At 53.4% G+C, this 17,701-nt stretch overlaps 1 protein-coding gene across 1 annotated transcript; it reads left to right on the forward strand.

Moving 5' to 3' along the window:
• Positions 1-4,144: 4,144 nt before the first annotated feature.
• LOC116241881 (maestro heat-like repeat-containing protein family member 2B) lies at positions 4,145-14,213 on the forward strand. The gene is made up of 29 exons (XM_090133780.1): positions 4,145-4,261; positions 4,423-4,588; positions 4,724-4,822; positions 4,975-5,126; positions 5,467-5,610; positions 6,000-6,092; positions 6,377-6,446; positions 6,562-6,675; positions 6,761-6,834; positions 7,166-7,285; positions 7,429-7,536; positions 7,720-7,879; positions 8,007-8,047; positions 8,224-8,365; positions 8,756-8,808; positions 9,120-9,227; positions 9,503-9,622; positions 9,794-9,916; positions 10,040-10,195; positions 10,417-10,542; positions 10,848-10,927; positions 11,334-11,469; positions 11,585-11,677; positions 12,062-12,157; positions 12,331-12,454; positions 12,656-12,765; positions 13,231-13,383; positions 13,638-13,792; positions 13,936-14,213. Exons 1-29 carry the CDS (start codon positions 4,145-4,147, stop codon positions 13,985-13,987), a joined length of 3,285 nt encoding a protein of 1,094 aa, XP_089989906.1. The 3' UTR covers positions 13,988-14,213.
• The last annotated feature ends 3,488 nt before the right edge of the window (positions 14,214-17,701 follow it).

Consider the following 17,701-nt stretch of genomic DNA (forward strand, 5'->3'; position numbering starts at 1 on the left):
TTTTTTTTTTTTTTTTTTTTTTTTTGGTCATTTATTGATCTTTCTTGTATTTCAGATTGATCTAGCAATCCACCAGCTTTGCAGAATTATGCCTACCCCGCAAGCCAGAAATGCTTCAAACCCATCAGAAGACATCTGTAAATACCTTGGCACAGCCCTTCTCCAGATCAGCCCAGTGAGGGCTGAAATAACTCATGATTCCAGCTGACAACGTGCTGCTTTCTAACAGACGTTTTGCAGGAAGGGTTCTTTCCTTTGTCATTTGGCACAAACCTTTTCCTGCAGAGAATTAAAAATAAATTTCACTGCCGGAAAGATGTGGAGATCATCAACACTGCGTTGCCTCTTGCTCCCAAAACATGCTGACATGACTAAAAGGTCACAGCACTTCTATGGTACATTGCTTCATCAACACACTCACATTCAGACTCAACATAAAATGAAAGAAGTTTGTGTCATGGTTCCCCAGAGTGCAGAATTCTGTACTTAGCTGCTAAAAATGAATGTCTCACAGCTGAATCTTGGCAGAAATCCATCAGGGGAAGAAGGGCCTTGAGGCTGTGCAGCAATGAGGAGGGCTGAGTTCCTCTCCAGTGTTGTTTTCCAAGCCAGAGTCCAAACCAAGAGAGCTTGCAGCACTGGAGAATGAGCTACAAACGGCCATTTGAAGCATCTCTTCAAGCACTTCTCATCTGCCCAGAACAGAAGGCCACAATCAGTGTTAATTCTTTTTCAGGCAGCATGGGATTTCTGTCTGCCTTGGTATGCAGCAAAGACACTGGACTTTGGTTTTTAATGTCTCACAGTGATTTTCCAATAAGAAAACAAAGGAAGAAGAAGTATAAAGGCTCCTTGTGCTGCTGGTATGTAAATCACCCAAGCAATCACAACTGCAGATGAGAATGGTGAAAGCTCACTGCTGATGTACCGAAATCTTCATGTGCTATATCAAACCTGCAAGGAATGCAATGGACAAATGACAAGCTCACGTCTCTCTTCTGACAAGGTTTTGGCTGCAGTGACAGCCTTCTTTCTGAGTCAAATCTTACCATCCTCCCAGCAACAAGCTCTACCTGCTGAATGGCATATTGCTGGGAGCATCCTTCCACAATCCAGTAATGGTCGGAACAGAACTGTGAGCTTGATTTCTTGGAAAATCAGGCTGTGTCTGAATGTATTCCAGCACAGAGCAGGAGAAGAGACGGTACTGAGCAGCATGGCAGCAGGTAAACAAGGCATCGTGTGCACTTTAGAAAGTAAAGCTTTCCTGTGACGGAGAAGGGAGCAAGATGGGGGAAGATGGAGAGAATCAAAGACTGCGGCCCTTGGTGGGAAGGGAAAAGCTAACTTCAGTGTGGGACACAAGCAATAAGGACAGGATTTGGAGAGTTTTCTGCTTTCTATTGAGGTGTTCAGCACCTCACCACTCTTAGAATTTTTCTCCTAGTATCGGATCTGACTGTGTGGGTTCCAAATGCCCCAGGCAGAGGAAGAACTCAGTTTGGATTCCTCTCACATGTAGTAGAAGAGGGCAAAGGAAAGGCAATCTGCAGACACCATCTCCTCCAGCAATTTGTAAACCTAGCAGATCTGCCCCATGCTTTATTTATGAGTGAGTGCAATAGAACATTTGGCCTTGTGTCAGCTGGAGGAGCTGACTGCTGCACTCAATGGAAGATTTCAGTTTTTCCTTTCAGCCACAGAGATAAGCAATCATGTTTTAATTTCAGTCTGAGTCAGGACACACTGCATAGCAGAGTACTTGTATTTGTACTGTATTAATTGTGACTTTCAGAGTTACAGTTAAACAGCTTGGGCCCTGATGACTTCAGCTGTTGAAAATAATGCAGCCTAGTCACCTCCTGGGACGGTGACAGCAGTGGAAATGTGAAATTGCTGCCTTCCCTTTTCGTTTTCATGGTTTAGACTCTAAGGTTAGTGTTGCTAGCTAGGTTTGTCATGTTTCTAATGTGATTAGAAATGTAGCAGCAGAGCTCCAGATAGACACCAAAAGAAGTGAAGCTTCTATCTTCATGTGGGCTGGACTCTTAACTGTACGCTTTTTAATAAAGGAGATTATTTTGTATGCCAGCATTTTCTACAATAGAGATTAGTGTGTGTAATACTTTCCACGTATCATCTTTCCTCCTTTCTCACATGAGTTGCTCCCCTAAACAGGAAAGTTTGATAAGGGCAAACTAAGAGTTACCTGAAAGCTGCAATAACTGATAAGAACACATCAGCAGAACCAAAGCGTGATTTCTCTTCTGGAGGTTTTATTTGAAATGCAAGTATTCTGCTGTTCAGATAGAAATTCCTTAATGAATCTCTGCTGTCAAATCATATTAGTACAAAAACTGAGATGGTAATGTCTCAGATTTTTTTTCCTTTAAAAAGCCAAACGGCTGAGCTCAATACAAATACCTGTAAGTGACAGAGATTTAATATTTAAGCCAGCAGTTAGTGAAGAAATGCTTAAGCAATTCAAATTCCATTATTTTAAAGTTATTCTCTCTACTCCTAACTAGCCTATTGAAATTGGTACAATAAGATTTGCAATACTTTCAAGAGGCTTATTTTCTTTATCCTCCCATGTATTTATCACTTTATTATCATTTCAATAAAATACTGATATATTTTGAAGCCTTCATGGAGTGATGACATCAGTGGGCATTGGGCAACTGCTGTCATCTCCCTGTACTTGTGGAAGGCTTTTGACATGTTCCCACATTGCGTCCTTATCTCTGAGTTGGAGAGAGATGGATTTGAAGGCTGAATCATTCTGTGGGTAAATAATTGGTCTGATGGTCACAGCCAGAGGTTGTTATCACTGGTTCTGAGTCCGGGTGGAGGCCAGTCGTGAGTGGTGTCCCCTAAGGGTCCATCCTGGGACTGGTGCTCTTCAGCATTTTCATCAATGTCATAGGCAGTGGAAACAACACACGGAGGGTGGTGAGGCACTGGAACAGGTTGCCCAAGGAGGCTGTGGATGCCCCATCCCTGCAGGCATGCAAGGCCAGGCTGGATGTGGCTCTGGGCAGCCTGGGCTGCTGGTTGTGACTGCACACAGCAGGGGGGTTAAAACTACGTGATCATGGTGTCCTTTTCAACCCAGGCCATTGCAAGATTCTATGATTCCATGACACAAGTGTACCCTCAGCAAATTTGCTGATGATACCCAGTGAGGTGGTACAGCTGGCAGAGTAGAAGGGAGGGATGCGATCCAGAGGGACCTCCCGGCATGGAGTCCCCAGTCACTGAGACAGTGCCGGGCAGCGGTGCCCAGCAGCTGCTCCCTGGCAGGGGCTCTCCCTCAGCTGAGGTCATTCCCTGCTTGGAATTCCGCATGGAACCGGAACCCCAGAGCCGAGTGCATCACAGAACATGCTGCGTTTGGGGGCCTGCAGGGCTGCCCTGCGTGCTGCCTGGTCCCCAGCCATTCCCTGTGAGGTGACACTGCGCTGTGATGTCACAGTGGTACCTCGTGCGCCCTCGTGGCAGCGGTGGGAGCGGTGGCTCAGTCCGCTTGTGGGACCCGCAGGAAGCGGAACCAGAGAGAGCGTTGCGTCTACCTGGAGATTTCCTGCTGTCATGGAGCGGCTGAGAGCCCTTCGAGGTGAGTCCCTCCACCTCTCCGCACGCCGTGACGCCGCCCGAGCGCACGTGTGCCTCCAGAGTCAGTTCAGGCCGCGCCGGCAGCACCGTCCTCGCTCTGCTGAGCGCAGCTGCCCGCCGTGGTTTCCCCGGCACCCCAGCAAGGGGAAAGCTCCCTCCCCCGTCCCCGCCAACCGTGGGGCTGGAGGAGCGTTCCTCCCAGAGCCGGCCGGATGCTCGGCCCTGGCTCCGAGCGACACCGGCGGCAGCTGCTCCGCTCTTTGCTTCCAGGTCTCTTTGCCTGTGTGGGCTGCGTGCCCAGACGTACGCGTCGCAGGGAGAGAAGCAGGGTGCCGAGCCCTGTCCCTGTCTCCGCTGTGACTGTGCTGCAACAGCGCCTGCAAGACCGGGAGGTGAGCTGGGGACGTCCGGCCGTGAATCCTTGCCGTGGCGCAGTGCCGTGGTCCTGTGGGTGCCGGGCCGCGGCACCACACCGGCACGGTGATGGGTGGCAGTGGGCGGCTCCCCGAGAGCAAGGGCAAAGCAAAGCATGACTGGTCCCTGTCCCCAGGGTGATCGAGCACAGGTGTACCGCGAGCTGGAGGGCGCCCTGTGGGAAGACGACAGCCGCCCGCCGTGCGGAGTGGTGAACCGGCTGCTGGCAGAGGTGTCCCGGGACCTGACGGCAGCCCAGGTGAGGAGTTACAGCCAAAGGCAAAGGGAGCCGCTGCCCGTGCTGGTGTTGTGCTGGTGGACGGCGGTGGCTCAGCCCTTCCCAGGGTCTCAGGCAGTCTCCTGGACGGTGTGTCACCAGTGACTCCTTTTCAGGGTGTCAGGGACAACGTGAGGACGGCTGCCAGCAACGTCCTGGTGGCTCTGGCCCGGATGCATTTCAGCTTGGTGATGGCTGAGCTCCAGGGCCAGCTGAAGGCCATCGGGGAGAGACCCAAGGATTTCGTGCTCATCACCCTCAGCAAACTGTTCGGCATCTACGGTAGAGTGCTCTCAGCCACCCTACACCTATGACAACTGGGGAAAGGGGTCTTTCCTCTCTGGGGGATGCAGGGCTTCGCCCCCTCCTCTGTTGCTGCCAGGGCTCTGACTGTGGACCTCTCCTTCTCCTCTGCAGCTCCACAGTGCATCCCCTTCACGTGGCTGATGCTGGCTGGCCTGCGCAGTGTGGTGGGCCAGGTGAGGAGCGGCCGGACCCTGCGCCTCGCTTGTGCTGGTGAGTGCTGGCTCCAGAGCAGGGGGCCTCGGGACAGCCCTTGCACCTCGCCCTGCTGCAGGCTCTCACAGGCTGCCTTTTCTCTCACTCTCTTTAGACACAGAAAATAATAATTACTATTCATATGTGTTTCTTTAATTTTGTTTTTTCAGTTGTGAAACAGTGGCTGGATGGAGTGAAGACTCACTTGTCCTCTGGATCCCAATGCCCCTGGCCTGCCATGGAGAAAGAGCAGATCTATGAGAACCTTCAGGAGCTGCTCTTCTCTGTGCTGAGGAACTGGCAGGACTGCCAGGAGGAGGAGGTGAGCCTTGCTGCGCCCCCAGCCCAGGGTGGCAGTGGGGGCACCCATGTGGCAGCTCTGTCTGCCCAGTGGGCTGGCAGCTGAGCAGTGATGGGAGGGAGTGGGCTGGCTCTGCAAAGGGCCCCGAAGTGGCTCTGTGGCAGGGAGCAGCTGCATGTCACAGCACTGTGGCAGGAAGAGCTGGGGATGAGGGTCTGGGGAAAACCTGCCTGCCCTCCAGAGCGAGCCCATCTCCTGCTGGGCGTGGGGGTTGGGGAAGGGGAAGGGAAAGAGAAAGCCTTCTCTGTAGGAAGGGCAGACCTTCGGTCTTTGATGACGGGCCTCTGCCATCCCTCTCCAGGACAAACAGGCCATGCTCGGGGCCGTGGCTGCCATGCTGGACGTTCTCCTGCAAGAGGAGCTGCACCAAGAGCACGTCTGGGAGCAGCTCCTCTGGCTTGTGCACCCGTGTCAGGAGATCCAAGACACCTGCAGGGTGGCCAAGGTGAGACGCTGTGCAGGGCTCAGGGTGGACGTGGGGCCAGTGCAAGTGCCACGAGGGGTCGGGGGGTGCAGGGAGGAGGTGGGGAGCCCTTGGAGAAAGGAGGAATGGGTGCCTGAGAGCCTGAGGAGCTCTGTGCTAGCAACTGGGGGGACCACATCCAGTTGCATCTGATGGGGGAGAAGAGGGCTGCTGGGTGGGAAATGCCTGCAAATGATGCCCAAACACGGCTCGACTGAGAGCAGAGAGACTCTCAGTGCTGCTGGGAGGTGGGGGATAAACCACCTGTTCAGGAGCTTCTCCCTGCGGAGAAACAACTGGGAGGCAATTTCTCCACTCCCAAGTGGCTAGATGTGGCTTCATCCCTTTCTTCTTCTCCTGGTCTCTTGCAGAGCCTCACTGTCTTCCTTGAGGCCTTACAGGGCATTAAGTCTGTCATCCAGAAGGACAGGTTTCTGGACATCACGAGTGCCGTGTTCTACCAGGTAAGGGGAGCCTATCCTTGTGCCCACAGCAGTTTCCCTCTTGCCTAAATCTCAGGAGGAGTGCAAAGGTCTGAGCCCCTGACTAATGCAGCTGAGCCTTGGCTCCTGCATGCTCATGGCTGTTCCAGAGCCGTGCCTGTCCCCCCGGGGATGCTGTGAGGCAGGCTGGGTTTTATCTGCCTGTCCTCTTCCTGAGAGTGCCAAGGGAGACGAGAGCAGCAGCACAGCGTCTTTTCCATCCTCAGTGCTGATGTGATTTTCTCATATGGACCTTGTTCCCACAGCTCTATGACAACACCAAGCAGCACAGCGAGGCTGATCGAGCGGAGCTGACCCACTGCATCCTGCTGCAGGGTAAGGAGAGGAGCTTTGGCAATGCTTGGTGGTGTCCTTGCGAAAACCCCTCTCACAAACCTCAGGAATGGGCATAAGTTTCTTGCTAACATAGCGTGGGATTTCCTCCCTGCAGCCCGGATCTGCCCAGAGGAAATGGTCCTGTTTCTGCAGTCACAGCTGGGCGAGGACTGGGAGGCTGGACGCGTGGCAGCACTGGGTCTGCTCGGTGCTCTGGCTCGCTCTGATGGTCAGTACCACAGGCTGGGACTTCCAGGGATCCCCTCTGCCATCGGGGTTGTGGCTCCGCTCATGCTTCTGTGCATCTCTTGCAGAGCCCATGATGATGGAGAAGCTGCCCCAAGTTGCTGAGGCTGTGCAGTGTCTGTGCAGCGACCTCAGGATCCGGGTGAGCTGCTTTGGGAAAAGAAAGCTCTTTTGGGGTGGTGATGCTGCTGCCAACACGGGCAGGGCTGGGGTGACTAGAGAGGTGCTGGGGCATTGACCACACGGTCGCGATGGCTCCTGTGGGAGAGCAGGCAGAGTGGAGCGGGCAGGTCCCTGTGCTGTGCTTGGAAAGTGCACAGCCTGGTGCTAAGGCCTGGCCCTCACCTCAGGAGCCAAGGCTTCTCCTCTGCTCCTGTTGTCTCTGCTCGTGCCCAAAGGGCTGCCCCGATGTGCAGGTGGCTTCCCTTTGCCTTCTGACCAGAAAAATCACGCCCACAATTGACCCCTGGCAGGTGAGGACAGCAGTTCTGCACTTCATCAAGGACCTGCTCAGTTCGAACACCCGGAGCTGCTCAGCCTGGGATGTGGTGGGGCACATCTTCACTGAGTTCAGCCGCACCGCTGGAAGAAGGGTAAGGACAGTGGGCAGCATCTTCTTTGGGAAGACCTGTGCTGCTCAGAGGGTGGCACAGAAGCACCGCTGGGGCCGCACCTGAGCCTCCTGAGAGGCTCCTGAGAACTGAGGTAACCGGGTTTCAACACCGTTGTTGTGCAGGCAGCTGGAGACCTTTCTCCCCGGGAAGCCCAGGAAGAAGGAGCTCTGCAGGAGCTGTGCATGGACATCCTGGGGTCTCTGGACGTCTCTGCGACAGGGATGTCCAAAGTAAGTCACATCTGCCCTGCTGCTGCTCCTCGCCTTCGCACCACCTGTTCCTCATCCCACCACCCCAGGTCTCTCCTCCAGCGTGCTCTGAAGCACGCAAGACTCAGGGAAATTCGCAGAGTCCTCTTCGTCTCTGAGCGGAGGCAGGAATGCTGACACGCTCAACTGCCTCGTTCCCGACAGCTCCTGTGGCCACGGCTGCTGCTGTTCGTGGTGCCAGCCCAGCACACCGGCATGCTGATCCCGGTCTCGCGCTGTGTCCGAGCCCTGGCCGAGAGAGAGGATCTGACAGGACGGCGAGTAGAGGAGCTGGATCCCCATTTCCTCAGCTCCATGTTTCAAGGTAGGAGCAGAAGCTCCGCCAGTGAGCTCTGCTGACCTGTGCTACCACCCAGAAGGGACAGCGGAGCTGCGCGTGGCTGGGCACGGAGCGTCTTGGAGTCTGACTCAGCACTTTTTTCTCCTCACAGGCCCACGACTGACTCCCCAGACACTGCTGGCGCGCCTGCTGGTGAGTAGATGCTCCAGAGCCCAGTGCCACCAGCCCCCGGGAGGAAGCAGCACGGCCACGGGCAGAGCTGTTGGCTGCTCCTTGCCCGCCAGGGCAGAGCCACGCTGCTTCCATCCTGGGGGGAAGCCGCTGCTCTTGCTGCAGAAGTGACCCTGCTTCTCCTTGCTCTCGCTCAGGTGCTGGCAGGGAGCCCTGTTGCAGGCAGCGAACTCCAGGCCGCTGCCTTGCAGCTGATGCAAAACCTCCACAGCAGGTTCCACAGAGCTGTGGGGGCCATGTGGGCCGCTGAGATCCCCCTGCTGCTGCAGTGTCTCCAAGGTAAAGTGCTGGTGGGGAGGGAGAGGCGGAGGCAGGGAAGGGCGGGAGTGAAAATGCAGCTCTCTCTGCAGGGTGGCAGAGGCGAAGCATTGCCTGCAGCCCAGTGCTTGCTCTGCTGCTGTTCCCATTCCAGGGAGACAGCGCTGAGGCCCGGGGATCTTTCCCCGCGGGGATCTGCCCCTTCCAGGACACGGATGGGCCCTTCACGTCCCCTCAGTTAGTTCTGTGTTCCTGCGGGGACAGTGTTTGTGGGGAGGGACAGGTCATGGTGGAGGGGGTGCGGGTCCCATCTTGGCAGTGTCAAGTGCCCAGGCCAAGCCAGGTTTGCAGCAGCTCTTCTTCTGTGCCTTGATCCCAAGTAAGGGTCTTTTTCTTCCTGTTGCTGTGCAGGGAAAGATGAGAGCTTCCTGGACACTGCAGAGTGGGAGCGCCGTCTGCTGAAGGTACAGCACTGCTGGGTGCAGAGAAGTGCTTGCCTGCCCCAAGTAGCCCCGCTCCCATATGAGCCACCACGGGACAGGAACAGCCTCTCCAGTGCTGCTGAGGAGCCTTTGAGGCGCTGCCTCTTCCGCTCTGTCCCAAGCCCAAGGGGGGTCTTAGGAGAAGAGCAGCAGGCACTTTAATGGAGGGAATGCTGGGGGAGCTGGGAGAGGAACGGTTCTTCCAGACACCTCTCCCCAGAGGGCTGCAGCAATTGGGAGTGAGGGAAGAGGCAAAGGGCGAGGGAACATCGTCTTCTCCTGTTCTCCAACAGTTCCTCGGGGCGTCAATGGACACCATACGGGATGAGGCCTGGATCGAGGCCCTGAGCTGTGAGCTGAGCCGGTGGCTGAGCAGCTCTGCCAGCAGCTCTGCAGAAAAGGTGAGTTCCCCCCGGCTCCACCCAGAGGTGCAGCTGCAGGTGTCCAACTGGGGCTGGGGCTGCGGCTGGTGCTCTGCCCACGCGGGATGCTGGTGCTGCTTCCCCAGCCTGTGCCCCCAGAGGGCCTTTCCCTGCAAGCTGCCCAGGGATGGATAAAGCTCGGCCCTGCAGCTGCTCTCAGCGACTCCCGGGGAGCGTGGCTCCTTCCACCTGGCCCTCCCCCAACAGGTTAAGCTGCTTCCACATCTCAGCTTCTTCCTTCCCTTCCCCTGCAGTCTTTCCTGTACAAGGCTCTGGGCACAGTGCTGGGAGCCTGTAAGGGAGTCCTCCACGTCCAGGAGAAGCTGCTGCAGCACCTGGAGGAAGCAAACGCGGAGGACCCATGTGAGGCCCAGGTGAGCCCTGCTCTCCTCCAGCTCCTGCGAGCATCCCCGCTCCGTCCCTGGGGCAGAGGGCTTCTCCTGGCCCTGCTCCGCGCCTTTCCATCTCCTCCCTGCTGCCCTTTTCCTCAGGAGAGGATCTGTAGATTCAGGCCTGTGCCAACTGCCCCTTGTTCCTTTGTGCAGGGAATGGTCTCTCTTCTGAGCCACGCGGCTGAGAGTAACTTCCAAGCAGTCCTGGCCACGCTCACCACGTTTGCGTCCAGGCTGTGCAAAGGCCGCAACGCGAGGATTTCCAGGCGCAAGAAGGTAAAGCGTTACGGGTTTCCATCTTGGCATTCTTCTGCCTTATTTTCTGCCTTGGAGCCCAGGTGCATCACGGGGCACTGGGGGCCGTTGAGCGAGTGTCTCATGGCATTTCTTCCCACACAGATGGAGCTGGACAGCACGAGAGCTCAGGCCACACGCAGCGCTCTCGTGCTCGCCCATGGCAGCTTGGCACTGCGTGCCTCCAAGGAACAGCTGCTCGCCCACCTGGAGGGAGACATCGTGGGCAACATCCTGATGCTCTACAGCTGCAGCTGCCGGGTGAGAGCTCAAAGCGTGCCAGGGTGTCTGAGCGCCCAGCTGCAGCCCCTCCACATGGGGGGATGCTGAGATGGGCCTTCCCTTTCCAACGGTCCCTCAGGGAATGGTTTGTGCCCAGATGAAGACCCAAGCCCTTCCCTTAGCGTTGTCCCCACGTGTCCCCCTTGCAGCCCTTGTCCCATCCCGCAGTTCAAAGAATGTTCTTCTCTCTTGGGCCTCAGGACCTGCAGAACAACCTCGCACTGGTGCAGAGCATCACCGACTTCAGCTCTGCCTTCCAAGCAGTCGTGGGTGATTCTGCATGCTTTAATCCCTCCTTGAAGGGAAAGCTTCTGGAGATCCTGATGGTGAGTGCCTAGAGGCAGGGCTGCCTGCAGAGTTCTGGGCTGCGCCACGCGGCCCACTTCCCTGGGGGCATACAGGTCTCCATCAGCCACACGTCTCCAGCTGGTGGGGACTTTGGGTGCTGGATGCAGCAGCTGGGCAGCGGGCTAGGTGCACCAGCTGTCGAGCTGCTGCATCCTGCAGTGCTTCCATGGGAAACATGGGAGTGATGGGGCTGGTGTGTGGCAGTTGTGCCTGTCTCGGGGCTGGGTGAAAAGGTCTCATGTGCCCCCTGCCCACCTTGACAGTGTCTCTCTGGGACTTGCAGGACCTGCTGAAGAAATATTATTCAGGCATCCCTGTCTCCCCAGTGCCCCTCAAGGTGGTTCTGGCCCTGGAGCAGCTGAGGTAAGGTCTGAGGTTGCAAAGCAGGATGGTGGTCCCCATTTTGGGTAGCTCCTGAAGGCCTGGAGGAGGTTGGGGGCGAAGAGACGCATCTATAGGAGTGAAGGCTGGGCTGTTGTGCCCGGCGGAGCTGAGGTTCTGGGCAGGGAGAAAGGCCCTGGTGCTCCTGTCCCCTGGCAGGGAAGAGAAGGGAGAGTTGGGGTCTCCTTCCCTTCAGAGCGGGAGGTGGTTCAGTGCTGCCGGGGAGGAGGTGGGCGCTGCTGGAACTGAAGACAGTGCTCAGCAGCAGGAGCTGGGGGTATTGGCTTGGTAGCTGTCGATTAGGAGAAAGTCAGATGCTGTCTGAACCAGTCTGGAGAGCACTGCTAAAGGCCCTTTCTGATTTCTCTTCCTTTCTTCCTCCTGTCAGCAAGCTGAAGCCCTGTTTTGAAAGCAAGGACATGCGGGAGATGTTGGTCCTGTGCTGCAAGAACATCGTGACGCACCCTTCAGCAGAGATGATGCTGAAGATCAGGAAGTCACAGCACGCAGCGCAGTACCTGCAGGTAACCTGCCGTAACTTTCCCGGCCACCTCTCGGTCAAACCCGACCTCAGCACACACAGCCTATGCTCTGGCAGCAGCCGTGATGCCACACCTCACTGCCCTCTTCTGCTTTCAGCTTCAGCAAACGTCCCTGAAAGCTCTGGGCCGGCTCATGGCGGTTCTGCTCCAGACAGAGCCCAGCGGCGGCTTCTTTCAGAACATAGTGCATGTGAGTATGTGTGGGGCAAGGGAGAAAGCATGGTGCCTGTCGGTAGTGGGGGCAGATCTGGGGACTGAGAGGGTGATCAGAGGGGAGCAATCTCCTGCTGACGTGCCAGCTCACTGCGAGCTCAGAAATGGGCAGAGCGATGGGCCCTGCAGGGGAAAGGCAGGAGCCAGCCCCTGGCAGGCCACAGCCGAGGAAAAGCTCCCGGGTTGGCAGGCAGGATGACTGCAGAGAGCGGGGGCAGCAGTGCCGGTGCTCAGTGAGGCTGGAGGCCACGTGGAGCCACAGGGCAGCCTTGGGGGAAAGTGCTGGGGAAGGAGGAACAGGGAGAGGGGCGGCAGGAGGGAAAGCAAAGACGTCCTCAGTGAGACAGATGCTCTACCCCAGGTCCTGCAGAAATGCATGGTCTCAGAGAACGTGTGGGAGCGCAAGAGGGCCCTGCAGACCTGCTCCCAGCTGCTGGCTGCTTGCGAAGAGCTTCGAGTGAGTAAAGAGCCCCACCGCATGCCCCCTGCTCCCTCCCCAGAGCCCCTGAGCTGGAAGGCGAGCTCTGCCCAGCTGTGCATGCTGTGCCACGGCGTGAGGAAGGCACAGGCGGAGAAGCCAGGGAGAGCCGGGGCTGCCTACAGCTTTCTTCCTGCCTCTCACCCCTGCAGAGAGCAGATGCCTGCGAGCACTTTGGCTCCCTGGTGGGATTGCTGGCGCCTCTGACGTGCGACCCCATGCCCGCATCCCGCCAGTTGGCTGCCTCCTGTCTGAGCTCCCTTCTCCGAATCCAAGGTGAGCAGAGCAGGTTGCACCAGCCCTCTGCCCTCCTCCGTAGCACTGCCAGAGCCCCACGGGCTGGGCCCTGTTTGCAGGAGGGAGAGGCACCGTGCACAGCTCTCTTCTCGTCCCCACCCTGTCCTCTGTCTCTCCCCCATGAAGAGCGGTTCCATTTCCAGAAGCATGACTTCCCTTTTCTCCCTGGGCTCTTTCCAGCCAAAGCAGCCAACGGAGTCATGGAGCCAGGAGACATCGGGAGCCTGTCTGAGGGACTGCATGCCTGCAGCACTGTCTCTCAGCTCCAGACCACGTCCAAAATGGCCATGGTAAGTGGACCCAGAAAGGGGTGGTGGGATCTCTGTGTGGAGGCTTCTGCACGACTCTGTGCTGCTCCCAGCCTTTCACACCGTTTCCAAAATGAGCTGTCACCCTGAGACCGCTGTTCTCAGCAAGCAGCAGGAGGCTCTGAGCTATGGCTGGCCTTCAGGCACGCAGTGCAAGGGGCTGACTCCATGATGTGTGTGTGTGTGTGTGTGTGTGTGTGTGTGCACTTGCGTGCATGTGTGACTGTGGCTGCTGGGAGGTAGGCTTTGCATGTCAGCAGACACCATGGGGGCAGAAGCTGAGCGAAGGCTCAGCCGCCTTCCGTGTAAATAGCAGGGTACGGACAGCAGGAGCGTTGTGAATGGCCGGCAAGCCACTGAGCTAAGAATGCCCTCCAGCCTGCTTTGTGCTCTGAAGAGCTGCGCAGAGCAGTGATGGGATCTCTCCTGCTTCTCATCTCTCTGCAGATCGTGTGCAGAAACTTCCCCGTCGAACGCACCGTCGACTTCATGATGGCCACCAAGGAGACCATCCGGAAAGCCACAGGAGTGCGCGTGCGTGCTGCTGGGAAGTGGGTGACCACCTTTCTGCAGATGCACGGGAAGGACATCTGTTGGAACGTAAGAGACTTTCTTCCACGTGTCTTGGTTTGTTTCTGGCTGTTGCACCATGCCCTGTGCCGTCTGCTCTGGTACTAAAGCAGCACAGCCTGAGCGCAGAGCCAGGGCTTGGACAGGGGGGCTGGTTTGAAATTTAGGCTTAGGCGTTGCAGCATGTCAAGGGAGCAGGCACTGCTCACGCGCTGAGTGTCCATGGTCAGGCCCTGCAGAGTCCAGGATGCAGCAAGTCCTTCCTTCTCCCCTTCTTCTTCCAGGTGCCACCCATCCTCTACATCCTGCGCAGCTGCGCGTCATCTACGCAGCAGAGCACGTTCGTGCCCTTCCTGTGCCAGGCGGTGGTCATCCTCACCCGCTGTCACACTGAGGCCGTGATGAACAACTTCTCCCGGCCGCCTGGACCCACAGACAGGTACTGGCACTCCTGCCTTTGCTGTAGCTGTAGCTTGCCTCTGCCAGAGGGATCCAGGGAGGAGGCAGCTTTTCTTTTTTCCTCTCAAAGTCTGTGTGAGGTGGAAATTACTCAGTCACAACTTGAGACTCTCCATTTTCTAGTGAGACGTGGAAGAGAATAAGAGAGTTCTGCCTTCAACGGTGGAGCCAGTAGAAGAAAAAGGAAGAAAAAGAAAAGGAAACGAAAGGAAAAAGAGAAAACAAAAGGAGAGAAGAGAAAAAAGAAAAAAAAGAGAAGAAGGAGAGAAGGGGAGTAGAAGGGAGAGGAGGGAAAAGGGAAAGGAGAGGGAATGAGGAGGAATGAGAGGAAAGGGGAGGGAAGAAAAAGGGAATGAAAAAGAGAAATTTAAAATGAGGAGAGGAGAGGAGAGGAGAGGAGAGGAGAGGAGAGGAGAGGAGAGGAGAGGAGAGGAGAGGAGAGGAGAGGAGAGGAGAGGAGAGGAGAGGAGAGGAGAGGAGAGGAGAAAGAGAAGGAAAAAGAGAAGGAAAAAGGGAAGGAAAAAGGGAAGGAAAAAGGGAAGGAAAAAGGGAAGGAGGGGAAAGGAGGAGAGAAAAGAGAAGACGAGAGGAGAGGAGAGGAAAAAGCGAAGGAAAAAGGGAAGGAGGGGAAAGGTGGCGAGAAGAAGAGAAGAGAAGAGAAGAGAAGAGAAGAGAAGAGAAGAGAAGAGAAGAGAAGAGAAGAGAAGAGAAGAGAAGAGAAGAGAAGAGAAGAGAAGAGAAGAGAAGAGAAGAGAAGAGAAGAGAAGAGAAGAGAAGAGAAGAGAAGAGAAGAGAAGAGAAGAGAAGAGAAGAGAAGAGAAGAGAAGAAAGAGAAAAGAGAAGATTGTATCATTTATTAAAAATAAATAAATGCGAGAATCCTGGCTGAGATGTGAAAAGGGTATGTGTCATAATATGTTGGCAGACAGTGCTTGGTGGCAGGCTTTAATTTTAACAGTCTTTCAGACCAGAAGCTGTGTAGCTCAGCTCTAGATTCAGACACTTACATTTAGACACTCAAATGTAGTTGCTGCAGACGCCTTAAATTTGGAGGCTCCTCAGTTGTGCAGTCAGACATGAGTACCACTGAGAGAATCTGGTCCATGTTGGAGCTGTGGGTGGTTCCTCACTGAGTGGCTGACGCTCCTTCAAAGCTCAGCAATGTCTCTTGGCAACTCAGATGCCAAAGAGGTATTTATCTGCTAGCTCTGCTTATCTTGGCAGCAAATCTGGAAATATTCACACAATAATTTGCATTATTTTGGCAACAGCACGAAATGTGAACCAACAGTAATAGAAGCCACTCTCAGCAGTGGCAGATGGGCTGCACAGCTAAGGGTGGAATTAGGCTGCAAGTTCACACATCTCTCACAACTACGCTGTGCTCCTAGTTAGATTCAGTGGGTTTACAGACTTCCAGAAGCAAAAGCAGCTGTCAGCCACGCTTAATCAGACAGGTTGGCAGATGTTTGGCCTCACTAGAACATCGTGAGGACACAGAACAAACTCAAAGATAGCCAGCAATAGCATTTCTCACACTGGAGAAGAGTAAGGAGGCTGTGGATGCCCATCCCTGGAGGTATTCGAGGCCAGGCTGGATGTGGCTCTGGGCAGCCTGGTTGAGTGCTTGGTGCCCTGCACACAGCAGGGGCGTTGAAACTGTGTGATCATTGTTCCTTTCAACCCAGGCTATCCTGTGATTCTATGATTCTCTGATACATTTTATTCACAGACAAAGGTCGCATGTCTTAAAGCATCATAAAACTATGTTTTAATTTATGCACTAAAAGAAACACTACAACAGCAAAAATGAACAACTTGGTTTTGATTTATATTTTTTTTTTTTCTCTCCCTCTCCTTTTTAACCTTAGAATATCATATAGGGAAGAACCACTGGTGTCCCCACACAATATGACATAACCCCACTGACACAGCAGTACTGGTTAATGTCTTTTTTTTAAGGCTGCCAAATATGCAAACAGAAACAGGCTAAGCTTCTAATGTGGCCGAATATTTCCCTTTCCAGGTAACAACTCCATTAATCACGTACCTTCATCTACCTGTCCAGCAGTTCATTGTTTTTCTGCTGAAAGAGACTTTGCAATTAAAATCGTACTGAAATGAGAGCCATAGTTTTCCAGAATGAAGACTCAGAATGCCCTCAGTGAAAAACAACCTATTTCTTTTAAAAAAGATTTCTCATTTGCACCATGGCTTATTATACATGTAGAAGTATGTTCATTTTGTGTGTGTCTCAAGTTTACCACCAACATGCAGCATAAAAAATGCACACATTTTTTATTCTAAATGAAGTTGAAACAAATTATTTTCAAAGATTTCTTAATACAATCCTTGTGAAATGTTCTGTATTTACGAATCTCTATTTTCTCACTGAAGGTGGTTCCATAGTGCTGCTCACTGGACAAGAGGAATAATTTACTGCATTATTTGGTGGCTGTTTTTCACAGCCTGATGTTAAAACAGCTGGTTTTGTCCTACTGCCTCTTCCTCCCTGAAAAGCAAACTAAACAAATCAACAAATAAATAAAAGGGAATGTACAGACAGAAACTTAATCCACACCATTAGCTTATCCAGCTATCAAACTGCATTCAGACGAGGTGATTTTAAGAGTAGTTCCTCCCATGAACTACAACTCTGACTCTCAACAGAAATTATTTCTGTTTTCAACAATTTCAGTGCCTGTAAGTGCAGCCTTGCCTTACCTTACTACAGAGTTCTAATGAAATCTTAGGAAAACTTGCCTCCCTCACTTTCAGGATCTCCAATCTTTAAGTCCGTGTCAGCATTCACTTTTTGCTACCGCCTATTCAGTGACAGAAAGCCAGCATGCATGTTTCAGTTTGTTTTCCAAGCTTGCCCTTTGACAACAGAATGATGAAAAGACACCACGTTTCTCCAGCCGGTTGCTGATTTGAACACAAGCTGAAGTGCTGTGAGCGGTTTCCCATGAAGTAACTTGGCAGTTTAATTATCAAATGCATTAGTTGTGTTTTCTAGTTTCACTTAGTAGGGGAGAGAAAGCTGAAACTTCAAGTAAGCTTCATGTGCTGCTAAGAAAGACCCTGGATAACGGTGCTTCTCATTAGTACAAGGTGTCACCGCCTGGGAGTTAAGTTTTTGTGTAGCAAAACCACCAGCAGAAAAGTCAGTCTGCCCTTCATATTCATTTCCTTTATTGCCACATTCCAGCATTTTTTCCTGTAAATACCACGGCCAAAAGAATATTTAGGGCAGTTTCGGCATATGTGGGGAGATTCAAGTCATCGTTCCATCAATCAGTGTCTCTTATTCTGCCAGCATCTGACAGGTGACAAACTGGTCTTCTGTTTTTCTAGGGTAGACATCACTGAGCAATGATAAAGAGGAATCAATCCTATACAATTAAGGAGGAAATTATGAAGAAATTAAGAAGAAAAGAATTGAGAAGAAAGATGTATGAGATCTGCTCATTCTGGGAGTGAAGCAAGTCTTGTGGTCAGTAGACGAAAAGATGATTCAGAAACATGGAAGATATATTTTTAAAGCAAGTAAGGTCTGTATATCAGGAGTATAATTAACAGGAAGATACATGAGTTAAGTGACAGGTAACCATAATTTCAGTGTTAAAATGTCCGTTTGGATCGTTGTTAATTTGTTTAATGTACTTAGCAGTGTATTAGCAGAAGATATTTTAGGGTACATATTTTAGTGTCTCTGTGGCAGATGCTTGGTTTTCATAAACCACACATATATTTTACTTTTAAAATAAAAGCAGGGTGCCTCATCCAGAGACTAATTATACTGCAAAGCAAAACCAGCATGTTGCTCTACACAGGTTACCAAAGCCATCCTCCTTCAGCTAGATCTGGCTGCTTAATAGCTTTCATT

This window comes from Phasianus colchicus, unplaced genomic scaffold (assembly GCF_987193195.1).
Source record: "Phasianus colchicus unplaced genomic scaffold, bPhaCol1.hap1.1 HAP1_SCAFFOLD_111, whole genome shotgun sequence".
Taxonomy (NCBI): domain Eukaryota; kingdom Metazoa; phylum Chordata; class Aves; order Galliformes; family Phasianidae; genus Phasianus; species Phasianus colchicus.